The following is a 19,933-nucleotide window of genomic DNA, read 5'->3' as shown; positions in this document are numbered from 1 at the left end:
GACCTCATTTGCTCTCTCAGGTGAGGTGGACAAAAATAATCCCACACCCTACATTCAACTAAGTAAGCTGATCACCCTTCCATTTCTGGGAACTTAATGTTCACAGTTACAACAAATTCTAATGCTTCATTGCTCATGAGCTATTCTTGGCAATATCCCGAGGTGACAAAACATGTTATGTAACTGCTAGTTATATTATGATACGTGTTTGTTTTTCAGAGAACATTCCAGCACAGTACAGGTCCTTCGGCCCATAATGTTGTGCCAACCTTCTAACCTTGTCTAAGATCAATCTAAACCTTCCCTCCAACATGGCCTTCCATTTCTCTATCATCTGTGCACCTATCTGAGACCCTCTCAAATGCCCCTAATATATCTGACTCTACCACCACCCCTGGCAGGGTGTTCCACACACCTGCCATTCTCTGTGTTAAAAAAAACTTAGCTCCGACATCCCCCCTTATACTTCGCTCCAATCACATTTAAATTACGGCCCCTTGTATTAACCATTTCCGCCCTGGGAAGTCTCCAGCTGTCCCTTGATCTCTGCCTCTTATCTTGTAATCCTATCATTTCCCCCCAAATCCGCGCAGTTTAAAATAAAGTCCTCTCCTCAAAAATGAGAACCAACACGCAGAGTTTGTATGAATACACATTTTATTTTGAAAAAGACAAACATACAGGCAATCATCTCTTATTCTGGCTTTTAAGCATCTCTACCTCGATGATCAACAACAGAGCTAAAAAATAAATAGCTTTAGAAGGGAAATTATACATGGGAGTCTTGGAAAGCAGAAGGCAACTCCAAAATTTTTCAAATGATTTAAGTAACCTACAAAATGGAATTACATTAACATGCCATTGAGATTATTTCCCACCTCTTCATTATTTTTATTACAAAAACACTCGAGTCTCTAACCTACTACAAAAAAACAGTTAAAGTTGTAGATGTAATTTCATTTAAAATATTCGGCTTTAGAAAAAATTTTTCCATTTTCAAAACCGGTGAACATGGACACTGTCATAGAAACAGTTTGCACCTGATATTGTTTGCACTTAGCAAAAGATAACAATTTCCATGAGGGAGCATGTGAGGGAGAGAAGAAAGTGAAAAGAATGACTGAAAGAGAGAAATTTAAAAAAGAAACAAACCTCTTTAATTTCTAACATTACTGTGTTATATATTAGTAGCTTTAACTATTCACATCTTTGAATGCGGGCACTTTCTTATTGCACATACCTTACTTAGTTCATTAAAACATTTTAAAATGGGCATTTCTCAACAATCAGCCACGGCCAAACAGAAATATAAACTAGGCCGAACCCTTCCTGTGCACTGAATGTCACTCCTCATGTTCCAAAATAACACTGGGATGAAAATAAAGGTCTCTCTTACCCTCTCCCTCAGAATGTTTCTTTTGCTCTTTGAAATGGATGCCTGAAAACTTCCCATGTTAATCTATCAAAGTTATATAATGGAGAAAAGTCAGAACAACCAGAGACAGCCCTGAACCCACATCAGCAGTCCCCAAAGTCAGTGGACTACACTCTTGTGAATCTTGCTGACCACGTGGTGGCCAGAGGCTGAGGTTGTATTTATGCACACAGTTGTTCCCCATGGACTACATTTTGACAAAGCAAAATGGGAAGAGTGATCACCTGTATTTCACTTGCTTGTTAAATAGACTGAGTAAATGGACGATGCTTTCCGACAGATGGAGAGTCCGCTGCGTCTACAACCCACCCACCTGCACTCTCACTGACCAGCATGGAATTGTAAGTAGCTGCTCTGAAAACATTGAACTGATACCGAAAGCTGGCTTATGTTTGATCACCTGAGAAGCCAACTTTCAACAGCAAGGTGATTCTTCCTTCTAACAAACAAACAGACAAACATGTCCGGCACCACCCAAACCCAGCCTGGAGTTGAACCCCTTTGCATTATCGACCGTCACTTGAAAGAATTGTATCCTTCCCCCTTAATGGATATTGTTATGGTGCCCTTGATCTCTTCACATATCCATAAAACGGGTCTGTGGACAAAGTTAAAAGTTGCCTGGAGGAAAATATTTCCATCTAAATCCAAACCTGTCTTCAGACTGCTTCCTCCAGTCCTCCATGGATTGGACCTGTTTTCGGAGTGACCCTTCAGAGTGGGAATATAGATCAGACTGAGTATGTTCTCACAACCTTTTGGTCTGGCATTCTCTCAAATGCCCCAAATGTGAGCACGGGTGGCGAAATAATGGCAAATCAAAATGAGACATACATTTTCTTCTTTTGTTTAAAAAAAAAAGCCACACGGTGGAGGTATTCTTTGTCTCCCTGAAGTGGGCAGACTCACTGTTCGAGTACCATGTCATCTTTTGCACACACCCAGTAGCAAGGTTCGTAGTGCACAGAGAAATCCCAAATCTACCTCAGAAAATTTTGGTTCTCGAGCAATTTGTTTGTATCACAATGTACACTTATAAAAAGGAAAGCTTTTAATGTTAAAGGAAGTGAATTGGTCCCTTTCCTCCTGGCCAAGACTCAAGCTATTATCTTCTGGGGGATCTCCACAGAAGCTCGGATGAAGATTGAATTGTCCCTGATATAATTCCTCTTCTTGATCTCCTCGTGGGAAATGAACTTGGGGTACCCGAAGCCAAGGCTGCTCTCATCCATGGAGTTCCTGGAGTTTAGAGGCTTCTGGAAGTTCTTCCAGTTGGGGTCAGGGGTGAAGGTTTCAGTGATGTGTTGCGGTTTTGACAGGGATGGGTCACTCTGGTCCATAATAGAGAAGGTCACCTTGTAGGAGAAGGGCCACTCCAGCAGGTTGTCGTACTCGCCCGGGAGGACGCGGATATAGATTGATAAGTGGGTCCCCTCCCCACTTCCATTGCCATTGAGGAACGCTGACACTTGCAGCTTGTAGCCGTAGCGATGGGTGTAAAACGGGGGGCTGAAAAACTCATAGTTGTTCCTCAGTTTGGCCTCTTGCAGCTTGCGCATGTAGTCGGCTATTTTCCAGATCAGGACACCATCGCTGCCAACTGAGAGCTCCTCCACCTCCCGTCGCAACTCCAGGATATCTTGGCGCTGACGACTGACCAAACTGCACATGATATTCAGGTGTACTTTCATGCTTTCATCGATGTGTCTGCTCATCGCAATCTTGTGGCACTAGGTGGAAAACACACAAAGGCTAAGTTTTCAATCCCAGGCATGAAAGCTTCAACCTTTAAGAAGCATGTCTCTAGGCTGCTACGTGATGAGAGTTTCAAAGGATGAGGATGGGATCTCATTGAAACCTTCTAAATACTAAAAGACTTGAATAGAGTGAATGTGGAGAGGGTATTCCGTGTGGGCAGGTGGCCAAGTGGTTAAGGCATTGGACTAGCGATCTGAAGGTTGTGAGTTCGATCCTCAGCCGAGGCAGCACATTGTGTCCTTGAGCAAGGCACTTAACCGCACAGTGCTCTGCGACGACACTGGTGCCAAGCTGTATCGGCCCTTGCCCTTCCCTTGGACAACATCAGTGTCGTGGAGAGAGGAGACTTGCAGCATGGGCAACTGCCGGTCTTCCATACAACCTTGCCCAGGTCTGCACCCTGGAGAGTGAAGACTTTCCAGGTGCAGATCCATGGTCTCGGAAGACTAACGGACTCCATTAATAGGAGAGTCTAGGATCCAAGGGCACAGCCTCAAAATAAGGGGACATCCCTTTAAAACTATGATGAGGAGGAATTTCTTCAGCCAGAGAATCAGAATTTATATATCCATCATATGTTGTGAAATTTGTTAAATATAGACAAAAAATGAATTACAGTATGTATATTAAATAGTTAAATTAAAAATAGTGCAAAGATAGAAATTTTTAAAAAGTGAGGTAGTATCCATGGGTTCAATGGCCATTTAGAAATCAGATGGCAGAGGGGAAGAAGCTGTTACTGAATTGTTGACTGTGTGCCTTTAGGCCTCTGTCCCTTTCTTCATCACAGTAAAAGTGAGAAGAGGGCATGCCCTGGGTGGTGGGGGTCCTTAATAATGGATGCCACCTTTCTGAGGCACTGTTCCTTAAAGATGTCTTGGACACAACAGAGGCTAGTACCCATGATGGAGCAGACTAATTTTGGGCAGTGGAGGCCAAGACATTAGGTGTATTTAAGTAGGGGGTGATAGGTTCTGAATTGGTAAGGGGGGGTAAGAATGGGTTTGAAATAAAATCAGCCACAATTGAATGGTGGAGCTGAATTGATGTTTAGACTCTCATATACCTAACAGTCTTACTTTAACTGTAATTTGCAAGAAATGTTCGTCACACAAAAAAGTCTTTCATGTACAAAGTGCCAGTGCTTTGATTAAAAATACTGTCAACTTGAACATTGTTCAGTGTTAGAATTCACAGGTAAGTCCGGGCAGTGAGCGATGGGGGCCGCTGTACTGTAGAGTAGAAGGACAGGAGACATCCGTTTTCTGCAGTCTGCTGGACATAGGGCAGGTGAGACAGCAGGACAACTGACATGCATGTTGTAATGTGTCATTTTGTTCTTCGCTCACCACCCCATCAATTTTGAACTGTACTTTACAAGGGTAAGTTATCAAATTTTCCTTTGTGTGAACTTTGACAAACCCATTACACACTCCGTTGAGTACATATCCTCTACAGTTGAGCTGCACTCTCAGAATGTCCAAATAATCTATGGCTTCAGAGGGAATATCTTGCCTGTGTCATAGCCCAAAGTCAGAGTAACATTATACAAAAGCGAGTATCCCTGTGACAAAATATATGCAGAAAGGTGTAATTTTTTAAGAGAAATGGAAAAATTACTACAACATTTGGGCTGAAGTTATCTTCGGAATGGTGGTGGGAGAGGGGGAGGGTTCAAAGTCACACCTCAGTTGAGGGTGAGTGTACTGATGATGAAGCCAGGAACAGCAGCGGAGTCTGATGCTGATGGGAAGCTCCTATTCAAAGCACTGAGGCCCATAAAATGGACATGGGTGATATTACTCACCCCAGCTCATCTTCCCAGGAGACCACTGAACACAGTCCAGGCTAGAGGAACACCTACTGGAGGTTAAGAGGCTGCGTGTATAGATCAGTTCTCTGCAAAGGGGATGTTGGTAACAGACTTACAGCCAGGGAAATCCATCAACTAAGCTCAGTACACCCTGGTTTCTGGTGACTTTTTAACCCAGGGATATGCACGCCCACAAAGTCTGCTCACGGCTCCACTTGAAGCTTTGTCGGAATGACACCAGAAGAGTGGGAACATACTAGCAAGGCTGGTCTGGGTATTGCATGGGAATTGGAGCTCCCAGAGGGCGGACTAGAGTTCGGGGGTTTTGGAGAGTGGATGGGGCAGTGTGGTGGGGGTGGGGGGGGTAGATATCAATGCTGAACTGAGCTGGGGAATCTGAAGTGTGCTTAGTTGTTATACGTTGCCAGTCAAGCTGCCATTTACTTCCATACAGGTTGCTGTATTCACAGAAGAGTCATTACCAGTGTCCTTAGTGCTACCCCCACCTTTTAGTGGGAGCTCTCTCCCTCTCTTCCTCGTAGTTAACGAGAATTTACTGCACATATTGCCAGTGCGCTGGGAAAATGTTGTCGGTTCAGAGGCACAGGACACAGCATCAGCAGTGAAACTGCACAGAATCAAGCCTCTGAGCCTTACAGTAGCAAAAATCTCTTTCCAATCCACCCTTGGTAATGGCCGTACCAGACAATTACAAGGCTGCGCATCTGAACCCAATCCAGCCATGGGGTGGTGCCTTCTCAATGAGAAGAGAGGAGTACAGGAGGGGTACAGTGGAGGAATTAGGATGGGGGAAAACGGCATGAAAGTCAGAGTTGGGGTTAACGAACGGAGAAACAAAACTGTGCTGTCACATTTAATGCTGCGCAACTTAACAGCAGGCAAAGAAGCCGGGCCTTTTTTTGAAAATGTGGGGAATTGGACCACTTTAATGTACTTTGGTTAATTGAAGGTTGGAGCTATCTGGTTTCAAACTAACTCCGCTCATCTCCATTTAATTATAGCAGAGTCTTTTCTTCTTTCAAAAAAAAACATTGGTCTAAATGCAGAAGCTAAATGCAGATCATCAAAGAAAAGGACTGAACTGTGCTTGGTGACACAGGTGGGAAGGGAGGTTCAGCTATATAGCGAGGCCATACATACATTCCCCATGGTGAGGGAAACCTGGCATCACAGTGTCTGAAGGCCTACAAGTGAAGGGCAGGGCAGGAATCTTACCCTGTGTTTGCAGCCTGCATCCTTGAAGGGACAGAGAACCATGGCTGTGTTGCAGTTGTCCTTCAGGTGATGCGTAAGGTCCTCCCGGGCGATATTTGCCATTCCACATTGGTTGGGGCAGGCCACTGGGTATCGTGGGCACTGATATTGGTGATTCTGTTGGAGAATTCAAACCGCGGTTACTTTCCTCTCCGTTGATCCACGTGACACTGAAACGCATCCAGAGCAAGCGACCTGGCCTCACGCCATTCTCCTCATTGCTGACTACAACACAGAGTATCCAAACAGGACAGCGTACCTCCTCGTCCCTCTGACAATGGCCTCTCTATCCTGAGGCCCATCACACTCTACATTGTTATGGCACTCCCCTCTACTACCCTCTGTTCCTCATCCCCATCATACAGATGTTCATTCCCTCAAATTGGGTACAGAGAGGCCATCGCAGCCTCACTTCTCCACGTCACAGGCACAGCCTCAGAATGAGGGGAGCCCCTTTAGACCTGAGCTGAAGAGTATTTCTTTAGACAGAAGTGGTATATCTGTGGAATCTGTGTCACAGAGGGACTTGGCAGATATTACTAATATAGACCATAAGACATTGGAGCAGAATGAGGCCATTCCGCCCATCAATTCTACTCCGCCATTCCACCATGGCGGATTTATTATCCCTCTCAACCCCTTTCTCCTGCCTTCTCCCCATAACCTTTGACACCCTTCCTAATAAAGAACCTATCATCCTCCGCTTTAAATATACCCAATGAATTGGCTTCCACAACCACTTATGGCAATGAATTCCAAAAAGCAAATGCAATGTTAGCATTCATTCCTTGGTTGGTAAGGGAGCTAAGGATTGTAGAAGGGAGTATGAGGTTGGAGAAAAAATAAGCCATAATTGAATGGTGGAATAGACTCGACGGACTGAATGGCCTAATTATTCTCATACATCTTATGTTTCTAGTTTTATGGTCAACCTGGATGTCTATTTATTCAGCACGAGAGGAAATCCTGGCACTTGTCCCTCATCCCATGTCTCAAGCAAAGCCCCAAAATGGCTGTGATTCAGACCAAGGGGATGTCCATCCCCGGAGCTAAACTTGCGCAGCCTGCTTTCCAAAATGGCATCTGCACTGCACCCCGGGCCCTGATGGACCTGGGCCACGTTGCAGAGCAGCCTCTCATTTCCGCCAGGCACCCATTAAGAGGTGCCACGCGCCACAAAAGGCATTAAACAACTTGATGGAAATCCTCTGGCTCCCGTTGTAACCTAGGTCACCAAAATCTAAGTGGCAACCCTTGACCCAGCAGGAAACCAACCTGTATGGTGTCAAACACGAACTCCTTGCCACAGAACTTGCAGGGTTGTGTGCGTTTCGGACAGTCCGTAAGGCAATGTTGTGAGAGCAAACGTCGCATCATTCTGGCCCCACATTTGTTTTCACAGTACACGCTCTCCTGAGGGCAAATCCCCTGGTGATTCTGTGAAACAAAGGCATATACAACTTCATGAGTACAAAGACAATATTAAACCAGACAATTGCTTGGATTCCAGCATGAACAAACTCAAGGCCTAGAAATAAAATTAGATTAGCTTTATTTGTCACACGTACAAGAAAACATACTGTGAAATGGATTGTTTGCATCAAATCTAATCAGTCCTGGCCAACAAGTGTCGCCATGTTTCGGTTGCAAGCATAGCATGCCCACAATTCACTAACCCTAAAGCCTGATTTATACTTCTGCATCAACATGACATCGCAAGTACTGTGTCGCCGCAAACCCTACGAAAAGCCGACGTGGATCCTAACGCCAGAGCCTGCGTTGCTGAGACGTGCACCTCTTCCAAAATGTAACCGCGCGTCGCAGCAACGCAGAACGCAACAGCTGTGATTGGTTGGCTTGGTAGCATCGCATTTCTTCCTACGCTGCAATAGCTTCCCATTGGGCGACTGAAGGGCACGGAAGGAACTCTGGCTGCAATGCTTTCCATAAAGCTTTACAGACCTCCGAAATTATGGAGGACACATTTCGCTTTTACGAGAAAAGCCGCTCGCTTCTTGTTTACCCCGAGAAAGACTACCATGACCATGAAGCCTTGTACAGGCAGGTGTGTGTGCGCATGTGTGACGTGCGTGAATTGCAGAGTGACGCAGCCACACCAGTGCACAAGTATAAATGCTCACAACACGCGTAAGTCACTTGCGTAGGTTACGGCGTCGAGTTAACGCAGAAGTATAAGTCAGGCTTAAGTGTACGTCTTTGGAATGTGGGAGGAAACCCACGCGGTCACGGGGAGGACATACAAATTCCATACAGGCTGCAACAGGAAATGAACCTTGGTGATCCTTACGGGGAAGGTGTTCCCACAGTACTGTTGGAGAGGAAGCTCCAGGATTTAGCATCATTAAGAATGAATAGCTATGACCCCTTCCTGGATTACAGCGGCATTCCATTCCCACGAACTATCGGTAATCCAGAGAGTGCACTGATCAGAAACATCGCTGCAAACCAACTTCAAGCACAGCAGAAGACTCCTGCAGCACCCCTCTCTCCCTAATAGCTGGCAGATCCATCGTTTCAGTCTCTCAAACACTCATTCGTATCAAGGGAGTTGCAAGTACCGTAAGTCCGGCGGTAAGCTAGGGAGAGCCTATATATATTTCTACAGTAGGTCAGGGTGATAATGTGACTGGAAGTGGACGTAAGGGACTGAGGCTCCCATGGGCCTGCTGTCTTTATCATTCCTGGGCTGGAGCAGCCTGAGTGAGAAACTGCCATGGATTTTGCCGCTGGTACATAGTACAGCCAGGATGTGCCAGCAGCAAAGCAGATGAATAGTGTTAATCAAGCCCAGAATCAGAGTCACCAACGTATGTCATGAAACTTGTTGTTTTGCAGCAGTGCAGTACAATACATGAAATATACTATAAATTCAAAAAGAAATACACACACACACACACATACATTTATTTATTTATTTATTTATTTATCTATCTATCTATTTATTCATTCCTTCATTCCTCTCTACACCTTGTGGTGCATTGCACAGCAACCTTGCTGTTCTTTAGCATTTTATCTGTTTTTTTAATATATATAAAAAATAAATATGTTATAAATAATATATATATATTGTAAATAAAAAGAGAGCAAAAATAGTGAGGTAGTGTTCATCGCCTGTTCAGAAATCTGATGCCGGAGGGGAAGAAAAACCCTGCTTGGTGTTGAACCTCTAGAGTGTTATTGGAACCGCATTCATCCAGGTACACGGAGAGTATTCCATCTCTCTCGTTCCTGACCGAACGGGGCACTGACACGTTCTATCGTTTTACAGTCGTTGCTCATAAGTCTTCAGCATAAAAGGTCTGTTTTAAGGCCAGCAAATTAAATAACCATCTCTTCTGGACAGAGCCAAACAGATTAATATCACGCCTGGCTGCACACTAATGCTATCTCATTTATTCTACTGCATTGCACATTCAGCAGCATTACTACCAGCAGAAACACTGGTAGGAGCACATACGTGCAAGTACTGAAATGGAAAATCCCCTTTCAAGTATAACATTTAAAAGCAGAGGTTTTAAATGACCCAAAAAGTAGAAAATCAGGTTTAATTTGTTCTCAGCTGCACAGAGGAGGGCAGGAGCCACATCAATGAGTTTTCTTCACTTAGCTTCTCCATGCTCACTGAGTGAGGTCTGGAGCCATCTGGCCCACACCAGTACTGAGTGCATCTTTAGCACAGGTTACGAGCAAGTGCTCAGGTTCGGCACCATGGGAACACTAGACTACATCTGGGCCGTGTTTACAAAAGCATAATCCATAAACTCACGGCGCAGTCAAGTGGAAAAGGCAGTTAAGGATACCAAGCACTACCCTGCCCTGTCAGATCACCAGTCAGACTGTGAGAGGCAACAAAGGTTAAATAGTTCAAAGGAAGAATGGCAGCCTTTGAATAAAAGCACTGGGCTTCAGGAAAAATAGCTAGCGATTTTTCTGGATGCCTTGAGAGTGATTGGAACATTTGGCCTTCTGTTGTTTGGCCCCACTGGCTCTGTTGTGGATTGATCATTACAGCTCAGGGCATTTAACTAAACTCATGCGGCCCCTTTCATCGGAATGGAACAGTAATCCAGATCCTCTCTCAGCCAACAACTGTAATGTACAAAATAGCCATATTCACCACACACACGTACATAAATGCTAGAGTCACTGGGTGATTTCTCAAGCACTTGCCATCAGTCACATGTGACAGGCAAGTTGGGAAGCCAGTTGTGGTACCTTTCACTTCTCACCAACACCACCTTCCACACAAAAGCACACCAAGTTCTTGGTTAGTGTGTGGCTATAATTAAATATACATACATGATCTCTTATTAACCTGAGCAACACTAGTGTCATGAGAGCGTAATATTAGCGTAACAATATTACTGTACCAAGCAATGGAATTTCAATTCCACTACTACCTGTAAGGAGTTTGTACATTGTCTCTATGAATATGTCGTGTTCCATTTCCCCCCTACATACCAAAGACGTACGGGTTTTGTAGGTTAATTGTTCACATTCGGTGGGTCGGGTTTGTCAGCCTGTATTTCTAAATAGAAATAGAATCTCCTGCCATTATTATTTAATGTAGCCACATCTGTAACCTGCCAGCAATTTTCTGTCAGTGGTGGGCTCACCTCGTAACCTTCTCCGGTGAAGTCGTTGCCACAGTATTCGCACTTGACGCGACGCTTTGGGCAATCTTGTTGCAAGTGTTCCGCCAGGTCCCTGCGGCTCAGTTTGACGGTACAGCGGTTTGGGCACGGTATCACATTGAACGGGCACGTGGCAAGGTGGGGCTGTGGGGTCAGAAAACAAGATCAGAAGACGGCCAAAGCTGAAGTCCCTCAGACTCACTCCCCAGCCAGCACTTCTGAGAAATTGTAGGCAGGGCATTGAAATTAGTCCTAAGGGTGATTATAACCAACAAGCAGGCAATATTCCTAATTAAATTCAAAGTAGATTTTTTTTATCAAGGTACATCAGTGTCACCATATACAACCCTGAGATTTGTTTTCTTGTGGGCATTTACAAGAAAATAAAATGAGGCTCCATCGGTCAGAAATGACCACAAATATTGCATCCTAGCTGCCTAGATACGCAAACCTGGGCAGTACGATATGGAGAGGCAGCTGTTGCCCATGTAGCAAGCTCCCCGTCTCCACGCATTTGATGAACCCAAATGATCGGCAGAGACCAATACAGTTTGGTACCAGAAGTAGCACAGGAGTTGCCAGTCAGCATTGAACTCAATGGAGCCCTTACGGACTCCAGGTCTGGAGTTTCCCCTCAGGGTTTACCCCTGAAGCCCTCCCCCTGAGTGGGTACAGCCGCAAGTCAGCGGAGGTTTGAGATCAGAGTTTTCCTTCTCCTGGATGAGCTGCTAACCATGGCCAACAAGCCCCATCTGCCCAAATACAAGAAACTAAAGAAATACAATATAATTTATGAAAAACTATACATAAAGACTGGCAAATCACCAATATGCAAAAAGAAGATATATAGATGGATGAATGAATGTAGTTATGATGAATACTGACATGAGATGTAAAGTCTTTGAAAGTGAATCTGGAGGTTATGTAGTCAGTTCAGAGTTGTGGTCAGTGAAATCATCCACGCCTGATGGTTATAGAGTAATAACTGGTGGTGTGGCACTTAAGGCTCCTGACTGTAAGGAGTAGAGAGAAGAGAGCATGGCCTGGATGGTGGGGGTTCTTGATAATGGATGCTGCTTTCTTGTGGCAGCACTCCTTGTAGATGTGCTCAATGGTGGGGAGGGTTTAGCCTGTGATGGACTGGGCTATATCCACCACTTTCTGTGGAATTTTCTCTTCCCGGGCATTCCTAATGAAGAATCCCAGGGTTAGCTGTGATGTGTCATTAGCAATGAATAGCCTATAAATGCTTCCCCTCACAACTCTTGGCCAGTGGGGTATACAATGCCCAGCATCAGGGACCCATAACCCAGCAGAGAAGGAAGGAGAACATATTGATGCTTTGGGTCCCGTTATTGAGGACACAAGAACAATAGTCTGAAATCAGAACTACCAATAGCTGCAGGTGCCCTAGGCAAAGCCCAATTTGGCCAACCTTGCTCTGGTCCTTACTGGATTGTCTTTGACACAGAACGCCAGCATCAAGTCTAATAACAAGGACCAGCCATGTTGCCAATGGAACTGCTGTTTCACATGCCCAGTGACCAGGATCAACCCTGACCTCTGATGACATTTGCGTGGTGTGTTCTCTCAGCAGCCATACGCGTTTCCTCCAGGTAGTCCGGTCCTCACCCACATGCTGAAGATGTGCAGGCTGGTCCGTTCACTGATCACAGTAAGTTGCCCTTAGTGTGTGTAGGTGTGTGACAGAATCTGGGGAGAGTTGATGGAAATGTGTGGAAGAATTAAACGGGGCTGGTGTAAAATGGGAAACACAAGAGATTCTGCGGATGCAGGAATTTCAAAACAACACACACAAAATGCTGGAGGAATGTCTTGATGAAGGGTTACAGCATGAAACCTTGACTGTTTGTTCACCTCCACTGATGTTGGCTGACTTGCTGAGTACCTCCAGAAGTTTGTGTGTGTTGGTATAAAAGCGTGCTTGATCATCAGCACAGGTACGATGGGCTGAAGGGCCTGATTTTGTGCTGTGTGACTCAACAGCTCCTTGGCCACTGCTGCAGAAAATAAACAGAGGTTGGACTGCAGAAAAGATCTAAATCAAAGCGTATTGATGGGGTGGGGTCCAAACATCCTCTGAACTAACTTGCTGTTGCTTTGATTTTCCATAATCTCAGGAAAAGGAAGATCAGAGTCACGTTGTTTTACAGACTCATATCTCTCAGCCATTGACGCTTTTCTCTAAACTGGGTAAGTTTTCATCGTCCAGCACTAATAACATCTGAAGCACCCAGTAATAGTTCCAACATCTTTTCCGACTGTGATGCAGTTCAGTGGTGCCCACTTTTCGATGGTCAGCTGTGAGACAGCTGAAGAGTTTACCTGAAGCTGTTTAATCTGTCCTGTCCATCTGCAGCCTTCTTCACTGTGGATACAGCGAATGACCAGCGATAGAATCTGAGCTTCCAACTCTGGATCGGGGTAGATCTGAAAGGAACAACAGGAAACTTTATCCTCAGTGAAAAAAATTATCTCCTCATGGCTCATTGAAAGGCTCGATTATTTCTGCGACCAAAGGAAACCAGACCCAGAGAGGGAAAAAATGCACGTAACGAAGCAATACCTCAATAAATTCTTACCCTCGGCAATTATGCTCTATAATGAGTCAACCCATAGCCGGAAAAGTGATGACCCCCCTCGCCCTCGCCCCCGCCCCCCCCCCCCGTTAGGTTGTTTGAGGTAACTTACTTTATTTATTCTTTCTAATTCACTTCTAATATTTACTGTCTATCTGTGCATTTGTAATGCAACTGTCCCCACCCACCCCCACTCAACATGCTAAGAGGGTGGAGGTGGTGGGGGCATGTAAAATGTAGTATGGGTGCACATAATATATCCAATTTAGAGAACGTAGAACTTTACAACACAGTAAAGGCACTTCAGCCCGTGATATCGTACTAATCTTATAACCTATTTTAAGATCAATCTAACACTTCTCCCCTACCTAACCCTCTAGTTTTCTATCATCCATGAGCCTATCTAAGAGCTTCTTAAATATCCTTAATGTATCTGCCTCTAGCACTACCCCGGCACATCGTTCCACAAACCCACCACTCTCTGTGTAAAGAACCTACCTCTGACATCCCCTCTATACTTTCCTCCAATCACCTCAAAATTATGCCATTTCCACCTTGGGAAGATGTGTCAACTTTTTCTCATAAGACCTGCTCTCCAGTCCGGGCGGCATCCTGGTACAATTCCTCTACACCCTCTCTAAAGAGGGGCGTAAGGGCGGAGCTTAGGATGATGGTGTTTAACCTTTGCTTGCATCTCTGGAAACATATCTGTTTCTATCTTTGATATCCCTTTCTTTCCCTTTCAAGGTTCTTTTGAAGACCCCGACCTGGAGTTACACGCTGACTTTGGTTCTTTGCGGAAATGGGACCTGCTCTCAGGGCCTCATGACCGGCTGCTTTTTGATATCCCAAGGGCACAGCCTGGGAGACACGCGCCTTCAGGGTGCCGGATTTTCATGGCTCTGGAGACGGGTTGATTCGAGGCCGGTTTTGGGAGTACACAGAAGGTCGGACGCAGCAAGCTGGCTGCTGGCTGTGTGCCCAGGGACCCGAGTACTTTGGGCACAGAGCTCGGAAAAAGCGACGCAACAGACTTTTAACACCATAAACCAGCAAGTTGCTTTGTTATGTCTCCCCTCTCACTGTGAAATGGGGATACCTCATTTTCCCTTATTAGGGAGAGAGAGCGAGCCTGTGGTATGTCAAATTACTGGGTGAACAAGTAGTCTTTGGGGTACTGCAAGTCTGTGTCTTTATTGATGCCTTGCTGCATGCTTGAAAGCTCGGTGGAGGGCGCTGATGCTTTTTTGCTGGTGGGGGAGGCGGGGTCATTGCCTTGCTGCTGCTTGTGTGTGCAAGGGGGGAGATGGGGGGGCTTTGGGGTTCTAACATTTAACTGTCATTCATTCTTTGGGGCACTCCTCTGTTTTTGTGGATGTTTGTGAAAAAAAGCATTTCAGGATGGCCTTTTGGATACATTTCTTTGACATTAAATGTACCAATTGAAACCTAGAAAGCTTCCACATCCTTCTTTCAACGGGGTGACCAGAACAGAACACAATATTGAACACAAAGCGTGGTCTAACCGGGGTTTTATGGAGCTGCAACATTTACCTCAGATTGTGAACTCAATCCCCTGACTAAGGAAGGCCAACACACCATACACCTTCCTAAGCACCCTATCAGCTAGCGATTTGAATAGGTTTTGTATTTGAATGTTTTGTTTCCCTTTCTTCAGCCCTCTAATCACCAAAATACCTCCAGAGGTAGTTTAGTTCAGTATGTGGAATTGGAAACTGGGGTGTATCATCTTGTTGGCCCATTCATTGCTGTCTATTCATTGCAATCTTATTTATGAGCAAACCAGTTTGTCTGTTCTGAGTGCTTAGAAAGCTTCAAAAGGGTAATACACCATTGAGAACAACAACTTCAAGCGGAAGGTAGGAAGGCAGCATTTATTATTAAGGACCCTCACCATTCAGGACATGCCCTCTTCTTGTTACTACCATCAGGAAGGAGATACAGGAGCCCGAAGACCCACACTCAACAATTCAGGGACAGCTTTTTACCCTCCGCCATCAGATTTCTGAATGGCCCACATACACTGTTGCACAATTTATTTATTTTCGGAATTCATAGAATTTTTTTTGTCTTTGCACTGCACTCCCAATATGAGAAATTTCACATCATATTCTGCAAGTCAATGATGATAAATCAGATTCTGCTTCGGAAAATTCATTATTCTGCCATCACCTGAACACATTAACAAAGCATTTCTTTCATGTGATGTTTGGAAAGATTTTGGAGTCAGAGATATCACATTGAAAGGGAACCTTCAGCCCACAAGTCTGTGCTGATCACCAACCACCCATTTATAATAATCCTACCTTTCTCTCTCCCCACACCCTCATCAATCGCCCTCCCCATCAGCACATCGTCTGCACTGCCAATCAAGCACCCAACCAAACTTCAATCTATTCCTTACACTTTCCCACTAATGCCTTCAGCAGCTATATTTCTTTCATTTGGAGTTTGAGGAGATTTGGTATGTCACCAAAAACACTCACAGGTTTCTACATTAGTACCGTGGAGAGCATTCTAACTGGATGCATTACCATCTGGTATGGAGGGGCCAAGCTACAGGATCAAAGCTGCAGAGTTGTAATCTTTGTAAGCTCCATCATGGGCACTAACCTCCACAGTACCCAGGACATCTTCAAGGAGTGGTGTCTCAGAAAGGCGGCATCTACAGTTAAGGACCTCCACCACCTAGGACATGCCCTCTACTCACTGCTACCATCAGGAAGGAGGTGCAGAAGCCTGAAGGCACACACTCAACAATTCAGGAACAGCTTCTTCCCTCTGCCATCTGATTTCTGAATGGACATTGAACCCATGGACACTACCTCACTACGCTTTATTTCCTAATTTTCCCTGCTTTTTAAATTTAATTACTTAATAAATATATTTGAAATTTGTTAACTTTGTGGCAGCAGTACAATGGAGTACATGATAATAGAGAGAAAATATATACTTATATTTACTGTAGCTCCATTTTTTCTCTCTACTGTCATGTACTGCATTGTACTGCTGCCGCAAGGTTAACAAATTTCATGACGTGCTGGTGATATTAAACTTGATTCTGGTTCTTTCATCCTCCAGCACTGTCACCCCTCTCCCTTTTCTATCATAAACAAGAGAAAATCTGCAGATGCTGGAAATCCAAGCAACACACACAAAATACTGGAGGAACTCAGCAGGCCAGGCAGCATCTATGGAAGAAAGTACAGTCGACGTTTCGGGCCAGGACCCTTAGGTGGGACTGCTCCTCACCGTTTTTTCTCCAGTCCTGCTGAAGGCTCTAGGCCCGAAATGTCGACTGTACTTTTTTTCCATGGATGCTGCCTGACCTGCTGAGTTCCACCAGCGTTTTGGGTGGGGCCCTTTTCTGTCAGTCACTTGAACATTGAGTGGCCAACCTTCCGCACGACTTTGAGAAGCGGTCACGGAGAGAACGTGTGAATTCCACACAGGCAGCACCGCAGGTCTGGATTCAGCCTGTTTCTTCACGTTGTGAGCCAATGGCTCTGTAGCCATGCCATTATGCCAGCCTCAGAGTTCAGCATTTCGTATTCCCAGACAATTTCCCATCCAAACACTATCCAGGCCCGAGTCTGCTTCACTTCTAAAGTCAGATGAGATTAGGTGTTTTCAGGCCAGTACGGCTGCAGGCAATCCATCTGTTCACAAATTGGCTGCTCGGATATAAATAAAAGATTTCTATTTGTATTTTACAAATTTAAAAAAATATGGAAATTGGCTGATGAGGTGAGGTCATTTCCACCAGCAGTCACCCTGTTGTCTATCGCAGACATCCCATCCTGCAAAAACTCATTTCAGGGAGGTAGCACCACCACTTCAGGGAGGTAGACCCCCGCCCCCCACAACCCCATATCCCCCCCACCCCCAGTCGGCCTCCAAGAGTGTATGTAATACTTTGTTTAGTGATTTTGTCTAATCTGTAAACCAAATTGGGTATATGCAGAAAATGTGACATTATCATGTTTATTCTATTACAACTTTAAGCAAGTCTACAGGGAGTTTGGCTTCATCACATAGGACATCAATAGAGTAGCTCCTTAGCAGCTAGCCAGCTAGTTTAAATAACGTTAGCTATGCTAATGAACGAATGACACCTGTTAAACTCACCTCAACATGTCTTTTACATTTTAACCCACCATGGGCAATAGAAAAGTTACTGTTGCAAACAGTGCAGCAAGCAACACTGTGATTATTTTTGAGGCCGACTGTAAAGCCCGCCCACAGAGAAAACTGATAGGTCTACTTAGCACGAAGAGAAACCAATCAGGATGCTCGCTCACTCTCTCCCTCTCAAAAAAATCAGTTTCCGCGATATTGTATATAATTTCCAGGCATCAGGGAGCCGCTATCAATATGCGGGAGACTCCCGGAACTTCCAGGAGAGGTGGGATGTCTGCTATCAATTCCCCTAACTCCTTTGTTAAGGAACAGCTCCTTGCTGTGAAGATCCCTTGGGCTCCAACAACATGCTGCCACATCACTCTGTGCAGGTGGTCAGACACAGAGCATCTGCCCTCGAGCCCGGCAGGCAGCATTGATCGACAGTGACAGACAGCACGGTGGCCACCTGGGAGTAGGCCCCTCTCTATCGGAAGACTTTGGTGCTATTGTTAGCCAAGTTCAGCAGTTCTGGAAGTTCCTGAGCCAAGATCAGCAAACCTGGCACGGATCGGGCATTGACTTGAAACCTCATCAATATTTCAATGGGGGGCTGGAACAGCTTGTGTGGGGCACTGGGATGGCCTAATGCGTCGTTTCAACCATCCAGAACACAGGTCAGATATACAAACTGGAAACAGGCCCTTGGGCTCACTGAAACTGTGCCAACTGTCAACCCAGCCATTGACTTTAATCCCATTTTATTCTCAGGAACTCCACCCCAGATTCCTCCGCTCACCGACGTGCCAGAGGGCCCATTTCCATTGGCCAATTAACCTTCCAACCCAAAAGTCCTTGTGATGTGCAAGGAAAACAGAGCACTCAGGGGAAACTCACACGGGCACGGGGAGAACATACAAACTCCACACAGAATGCACCCACGATCGCGACTGAACCTGGGTCTCCAGCACTGTAAGGCAGTGGCTCCACTAACCAGGCTATTGCATCACCCAAAATTGTAACATTATTAAAAACAGTCTGTATATATTCTTAGTGAACACAGCAGGCCAGGCAGCATCTCTGGGAAGAAGTACAGTCGACATTTCGGGCCAAGACCCTTCGTCAGGACTAACTGAAAGAAGAGCTAGTAAGAGTTAGTAACAGTTAGTCCTGACGAAGGGACTCAGCCCGAAACTTTGACTGTACCTCTTCCTCGAGATGCTGCCTGGCCTGCTGCGTTCACCAGCAACTTTGATGTGTGTTGCTTGAAATTCCAGCATCTGCAGATTTCCTCATGTTTACTGTATATATTCTCCCCACTTTCTGGATAAAGAACATTATGTAACAACACTCTTCTGAAAAGCTCTGGTTAACGTATATTATCATCAAGGAGTGTAAAATATATATGTTGTTATAACACTCCAAATAGACAGGGAAGGAAATCATGAATAGCAGAGTGCCAGTGAAGGGTCTCGGCCCGAACCGTTGACTGTTTATTCCTCTCCTTTGAGGCTGCCAGACCTGCTGAGTTCCTCCAGCGTTCTGTACGGGTGTTTCTCTGGATTCCCAGCCACTGCAGAATCTTTACTGATTATGAACAGTGGAATGCTGCAGCTTGTTTGATATATGCTTTTGCAGATCCTTGTTACTTTGAAATGATTTGAGAAGAAAACCAGCATCAGATATACTGTGGGTAGTCCAGCCACCTCTCTGCTGGTTGCCTGTCTGCCTGCCCAATGGATAATTGCCTCTTCACACACACAGCCTGAGCAAAACACAAGAGCAGTGCCAGTATTTCTAAATCCCCTGCCATGCGTAGTAAGTGTGCAATCCATCTGTTAAATAAAAGCCTTTTGGTCTTGCACGTTGTATACAACTCTGACATCAGTCTGCATCTTTCCTGGACACCCGTCTTTGGAAAAGTACCCTGTGGCAGGAGTCACTACAGTAATCATGCAGGGAACTCCAAAGTGAAAGCTATCTGGGAGCACCACATCACAATGGTTATTTGTCAGTCTGGTGTTATTTTTAAGTTTTTTTTATAAATTCAAATGGTTCCATTTATTATCAGAGAATACAACCTGAACTTCTTAGTCTTCACAGGCATCCACAAAAACCAGAAGAGCCTCAAGAGAATGAATGACAGGAAAACCTCAGAACCACAAAGCCCCCTCTATAGTATTTCTTTATTTTTCCTGTAAATGTCCGCAAGAAAATGAATCTCAAGGTAGTATATGGTGACACTAAAGTACTTTGA

The 19,933-nt window shown here is 45.0% G+C and overlaps 1 protein-coding gene across 1 annotated transcript in view; it reads right to left on the bottom strand.

Moving 5' to 3' along the window:
- Nucleotides 1-639: 639 nt before the first annotated feature.
- The window catches only part of LOC134337042 (TNF receptor-associated factor 4-like), a 124,198-nt gene continuing 104,904 nt past the window's right edge, over nt 640-19,933 (bottom strand). Inside the window, exons 3-7 of the mRNA XM_063031809.1 lie at nt 13,283-13,387; nt 10,919-11,080; nt 7,557-7,718; nt 6,243-6,398; nt 640-3,165 (exon numbers count right to left, since the gene is read on the bottom strand). Of these exons, the coding sequence (XP_062887879.1) occupies nt 2,533-3,165; nt 6,243-6,398; nt 7,557-7,718; nt 10,919-11,080; nt 13,283-13,387 (1,218 nt within the window). The 3' untranslated portion in view covers nt 640-2,532. The remainder of the gene's footprint in view (nt 3,166-6,242; nt 6,399-7,556; nt 7,719-10,918; nt 11,081-13,282; nt 13,388-19,933) is intronic.

This window comes from Mobula hypostoma, chromosome 23 (genome assembly GCF_963921235.1).
Source record: "Mobula hypostoma chromosome 23, sMobHyp1.1, whole genome shotgun sequence".
Classification (NCBI taxonomy): Eukaryota; Metazoa; Chordata; class Chondrichthyes; order Myliobatiformes; family Myliobatidae; genus Mobula; species Mobula hypostoma.
The sequence above is the reverse complement of the archived record's forward strand: the minus strand, read 5'-3'. Positions and strand labels throughout refer to the sequence as shown.